Raw genomic sequence first — 6088 nt, forward strand, 5'->3', positions numbered from 1 at the left:
CCTACGATAGTCGCTGGCTATTTTTGGATTCCATATCTTTGGAATTGATACCTGATTTTAACATCTCTTTCGGAAATCTATTTTCCTTTTATATTGTTCCCCATATTATCATTAATGAATCTAAAGTTTCCTCATCTGCATATTTAATTAACTCCATTCTTATCCCATCACTACCTGCTGATTTTCCATTACAGATGCTGCTAAGGTTTATTTCTTTTCGCCCCTTTTTTATCCATCTTATATGAATTGTACTATCAACTTCAGGACGTTGTCTATTTGGCTCATCTTATCCTTGCATCTCCACGAATCTGACGTTTCTATCCTTATTATAGAAGAAATGTTCTGCAACTTGCGCAATTGCATGAGTATTTTGAATGCATCTCCATTGTCATTGTTTCTCTCGAACCCTTATGAACAACATTTTCTTCTTTTCAACATCTTCGGAGCCTATCTGTTCATTCCAGTCCCCAACAAACATCTTTATACCGCTAAATCTTTCAATATCTACCATCGCTCCTATTTTTGGCTCATTATCCTCTCCATGAACATTCATGGAGAATCAGAATCACAACAGATAGATTTCAAGGATATTACTTCAATCTCTTTTGATTGCACTTTTCTGTCCTTCCTAATCAGAAATGTTGATCTGTGTGGTAGGCCACGACCACACGACCAATTAGAAGCTACTAGAATGTTGCAGCATGCTATCATCACGCTAGGAGTACCTGCTGGTATAAATACCACCCCTTGTGTGAAAGCTCTGTCATTCAGTTGTCACACTTGCTTGAATAAACATATCTCTTAGTTTAGTCAACTTGCTTTTCATTCTTCTGGGAATACGATAATCTGCTAGATTTGTTCTGCGTTTTTTTTTGCAACCTTTCATGTACTTATAGTTTTTTGTTTCAAATATCTCTTCTATTGTATTGACTTCAACTTGCTGCTGCCGCAGACTGTCTGTACTTCTAGCATCCTGCACTAAACAGTTAGTGTCTCACTTTCTCCCACATAAATCACCTCTTCATTGCTTTGGTATACTGCAATAATCTTCTGAAATAATTCTGATATCGCTACCATTGTTTCGTGTTCTAATATTTGATCAGTTCTCAACAAATAATACAAACCGATTGAATTTAATTATCAGAAACTTTTTATTGTACTTTTGCGATGAAATATTTTTTGACAATCATCTAATCAATGGTTTCCTAAATTCAGCATAGAAACCGACAACCTATATGCTATCAAATAACACATGAACTGTAGATTGATGTATGAATCCATACTTATCGAGTGGGCTAACGGCTCAAAGTGCCCTTGTAAACGAAATTTTTTAAAGAAAAGATTTACATTTGTTCGGAAAATGTTCCTGTCTTTTAAGAGCACAAATTTTTCAGCTTGCAAACTTCGACAACATTAGGTTGATTTCTTATTTAATTTTATTAAACCAAGCTCAAGACGACCACACAATATCGCGTCGGACGTCGCTTCTAGTTTTGTCTAAATAACGATTTTTGCACTACAAACGGCGTCCGGTGACCCGTTTGTAGTGCAAAAATCGTTGGATGCGTCGGGTTTGCATTTTGGTACTTAACGACAGCGTTGACAACTGAGGCAGCGTAATGGCCGGTATTGTGCGGCTACCTTTAAACTTTCGAATGCTGAGGAAGCACGTGAGATCCGATCCCATGTTTTGTATTTGTAAAAATAAAGTTTTGTCTTAACCTAGCTTTGTGGGAGAAATAGTAAAAAATGAAAACTTAGAAAATCTGAACTCTTCACTGCTCACATTTTTGCCCATTGCAGGTTTCTGTGTGCGTCCCGTTACATTTGGCACTGACGACGTTTTCAGCTTTCGATATTTGTTGAAGTTTCTTGTGTTTAGATCCGGGTGACCCCGGGGTACCGCTAACGGCCATTTTCTTCAGCAACCGACTGGTAGAAAATAGCGTGTCATCATCGCTGGAGCTCTCGCTGGTTACGTGAGCCGAATTGGACAGTTTGTTACCATGTTGTAGGTAGGCGTCCAGCTTGCCAACTGCCGCCAGAATCAGCCCCAGGAAGGGTGGCGACGGTTTCAGCGGCCGGGACAGGTATTCGGGGTGGAACTGGGTTGCAACGTAGTAGGGATGGTTTTCCAGCTCGATTATTTCCATGCGGGTCTTTTCCGAATCGTGTCCGACAAATTTGAGACCTTTACTTTCCAGTTTCTCCACGTATTCCGGATTCACCTCGTACCGGTGCCGATGGCGTTCCTCAATGCGTTCCACGTTACCGTACAGTTGTTCTGAGAGCAGAAGATAAGTTAGGTCGTAACTTCAAGTTTGTAAGAAGTAAAAAGAAGTCAATACTTACTGATAATGCTTTTTTCACTTTTAAAAATTGTCGTGCGTTTGCCCAAACGCATCGTTCCACCCATTTGGCCAGGATGATGTTCCGGCATATCTATCACAACAGGATGTGCTGTTTCCTCGTCAACTTCAGTAGAGTTTGCATGCTTCCGAAAAACATAAAAAAAAGAAATTTGAAATGAACCATTTTGAGCCTTGAAAGATGAGACCACTTTACCTCTAGATTCAGTACATGACGCGAAAATTCAATAACAGCCGCTTGTAATCCGAGGCAAATGCCAAGGAATGGTTTTTTGTTCTCTCGACTCCACTGACAAGAACGAATTTTACCTTCCAAGCCACGTGAGCCAAAACCACCCGGCACGATAACACCACTAAAACGTTGAACATTTTGAACGAACTTGAGACTTTGAAATAAAGAAAAAGGTTTTTTAAATACTCACTGGCTGTTGGTGAGACTTTGCCAGGCTTCGTAGTAAAGATGTGGCGTTTCCTGTTTAGTTTGCCGCTCCAGATGGCAAGCTTCTATAAATTTGAGCTCCAGTTTATAACCAACGGCCAGCGCCGCATGCAGCAACGACTTCGAAACCGAGGCGTATGAATCTTCCAGCTTTGTATACTTTCCTACCAGCGCGATGTTGACTTTCTTATAAACATTATCGACACGTTCGGCTAAATCTCGCCAGCTCTGCATGAACTTGGGCGGACTTTGAAGCGGCAGATTCAGCTGCAACCTTTCGCTCAAAAATTTACTAACATTGGCTTCCTCCATCAGCAGCGGCACGTGGTAAATGGAGGACAAATCGTGGATGCATATTACTTGTTCCGGTGCCACGTGGCAAAAATTACTAATCTTATCCTTCACTTCACTACCGATCGGTTTCTCCGATCGACAAACGATCAGATCCGGACTCAGTCCCAGCCCTCGCAGCTCCCGTACGCTAGCTTGTGTGGGTTTTGTTTTAGGCTCACCGGTGGCCCGTGGTGAAGGTACCAGCGAAACGTGAGCTACGCAAAAGTTTTCCCGCTTCACACGGAACTGGAACTGCCGGAAGGCCTCCACGAAGGGCATACCTTCGATGTCTCCGATGGTGCCACCCAGCTCGACGATGCACACCTCCGGAGCAACGTCATCTTTGACCGGGATTTTGGCCACCCGCTCAATCCACTCCTGGATGGCATCGGTTATGTGCGGAACCACTGCAAATAGTATAGAGTTCAGATGGTAACGTTTACCGCATTTTGGAATGTTTTACAAAATAATGAAAACTGCAATAAACAACAGGCTAACAAAAGTGGCTCCAGAGAGTTAAAAATCTTCATTTTTTAATATATTTAAAACAGATCTGCTGATTTGAAATGGGAACGACAAAGAGATTGATATTAACCGGACCGATTAGCAACTGTTTCTCGCTGACAAGTCTCAAAGCAATCTTTAAATGATTCGTTTAAAAGAAATTCTATTACTATTTTCGACTCATTACTCTGGAACAAAAATAACAAATCGAGGGACTACGAACGATTGTTGAAAGAAGTAAAATACTTACCTTGCACAGTTTTCCCCAAATAATCGCCTATACGCTCCTTATCGATGACCATGCGGTAAATCTTTCCGGTAGTAATGTTGTTATCCCGATGCAAAGTAATATCGAGGAAGCGTTCATAGTTGCCCAAATCTAAATCAACCTCTCCACCGTCGTCCAAAACGTAAACTTCCCCTGTGAAGAAAAAAAACAACAAGTAAGAAACAGTACCGAAAGGAATCAACATCTGTGTGCTCTAAAACTGAACTTTATATTTAGATTGTTCTGAATTCTACAACAGCTGTGTTTTAGCTTGATATGATGTAAACAAATGAGCAAAAGCTTGCCCAGACAACTTCTACACAGATTGATGTCTGGTTGTGCTTTCTTGCCATCGTTTGGTAATTTCGCAACAGTTGTTTACATGGTTAATTTACGTCTACATCAGCAAATGCTAAGCAGCCGGGAACGGAAACAAACAAACAACAAAGAAGAAGTTAACTAGTCAGCAGCCTTACCATGCTCATACGGCGAAAAGGTTCCGGCGTCTATGTTGATGTACGGATCGATCTTGATCGATGTGACACTGATGCCGTGGGAATGCAGCAACGTTCCGAAGGAGCTGGCAATGACACCTTTGCCAACACCGCTGATCACACCACCGGTCACTAGCACGTACTTCATGGCCGCGGATGCTGTGGTTGATTTGGTGAAGTCTAAACCGCGGTGCAAATGTCGATGGCGGCCGGAAATCTCCGAACTAGCTACGGCTGTTAATAACGGTGTTGATGACGACCAACTGGGGCGGCCGTTGAAACGCAGCAAAGAAGGGAAACTACTCCACCGAAGGTGGTTACCGACTACGGCCGACACGAAGCGTGTGCACATAAAATGTGCTAGATCACGCGTTCCACTCGAGGATACAATTTAATCTGAAACGATTGTAGCGTGGAGAGACGACGGGGAGCATTAGCGGCGATTATATCGATAACAAGATGGGGGAAATAGATCACAATGTCGTTAATAAGTTCCAAGTTAACCTTCAATTGTTCCAGATTTTTATGCCTGTTACTTCAATGGTACCTATTCGTCTTTGTGACAATTTTCAATTTCGCATTTTTAGCTATTTTTTTGGTTGTAACTTTTGTCATTTCTGTGAAACTTGTATTTTTTTTTTTACTTGATGCAATTTTTAAATTTTTTATTATTTTTGCAATTTTTGCCTTTTTTAATAATTTTAGTCATTTTTTTTCGATATGATTTTTTTAACATTTTCAGTAATTTATAGTCTTTTTATTTTTTTTTTTTGGTATTTTTGATAATACAGACCCCGTTCGTTTTTGGCAACATTCGATTTTGGCAACATTCGATTTTGGCAACATCCGATTTTGGCACATGTGCCAAAATCGAACGGTTTTTAGAAGCGACATTACCTTTTAGTTTTCTCTTTAACAGGACCAATGTAATTGAAAAGAACATCATAAATACGTTTTTATGTTCTAAAATGATGGCTAAATACAACAACAAAAACAAAAAAAATCAAAAAATTATAAAGTACTCAAAAATGACAAAAAGATGAAAAATTTAATAAAATTTAAAAAAAATCAAACAAAAGACTGGAAGTGACGAGAAACAACTAAAAAATGATGAAGAATGACAAAAACAGCAAATATGACAAAAATAACCAAGATTACAAACAAAGCAAGAACAGTGCAAAATGCATCAAAAACATGAGAAAAAATAATAAAAAAAATACTAAAATGGTCGGAAATTAACTTAAAGTAATGTTAATGATAATAAAAATAGTTATTTTGTAAAAATAAAGGAAAAAAATTGAAGAAAAAAAACCGTTCGATTTTGGCAATATTCGATTTTGGCAACACAAAATGTTCGGGCATGTTGCCAAAATCGAACGGGGTCTGTATTGTCAATTTTTACATCAATTAGGTAAAATTTTCACATTTTTTCACTTCGTCATTTTTAGGATTTTGATCATTCTATGTAATTTTTATCTTTGCTTTCCATTCAAACAATTTTTGTTATTTTTATCATTTTTGTAACTTTTGTTATTTTTGCTACTTTTGATATTTTTGTCATTTTTGATATTTTTGTCATTTTTGATACTTTTGCACTTTTATGTAATTTTCTTTGTTTAGCTAATTTTCGTAATTTTTGTACGTTTTGTTATTTTTGTAATTTTTTTAAATGTCAGTCGTT

General features: G+C 38.8%; 1 protein-coding gene across 2 annotated transcripts in view; it reads right to left on the minus strand.

The window, feature by feature from the left end:
* Positions 1-1127: 1127 nt before the first annotated feature.
* The window catches only part of LOC129746060 (CTP synthase), a 289351-nt gene continuing 284390 nt past the window's right edge, over positions 1128-6088 (minus strand). For both annotated transcript variants that reach the window (XM_055739490.1, XM_055739491.1), the window contains 6 exons: positions 4390-4803; positions 3896-4066; positions 2792-3548; positions 2566-2722; positions 2353-2494; positions 1128-2284 (listed from right to left, as the gene is read on the minus strand). In XM_055739490.1, coding sequence (XP_055595465.1) covers positions 1776-2284; positions 2353-2494; positions 2566-2722; positions 2792-3548; positions 3896-4066; positions 4390-4759 — 2106 coding nt within the window. In that variant the 5' untranslated portion in view covers positions 4760-4803 and the 3' untranslated portion in view covers positions 1128-1775. The remainder of the gene's footprint in view (positions 2285-2352; positions 2495-2565; positions 2723-2791; positions 3549-3895; positions 4067-4389; positions 4804-6088) is intronic.

The sequence above is a fragment of the Uranotaenia lowii genome, chromosome 2 (genome assembly GCF_029784155.1).
Source record: "Uranotaenia lowii strain MFRU-FL chromosome 2, ASM2978415v1, whole genome shotgun sequence".
Classification (NCBI taxonomy): Eukaryota; Metazoa; Arthropoda; class Insecta; order Diptera; family Culicidae; genus Uranotaenia; species Uranotaenia lowii.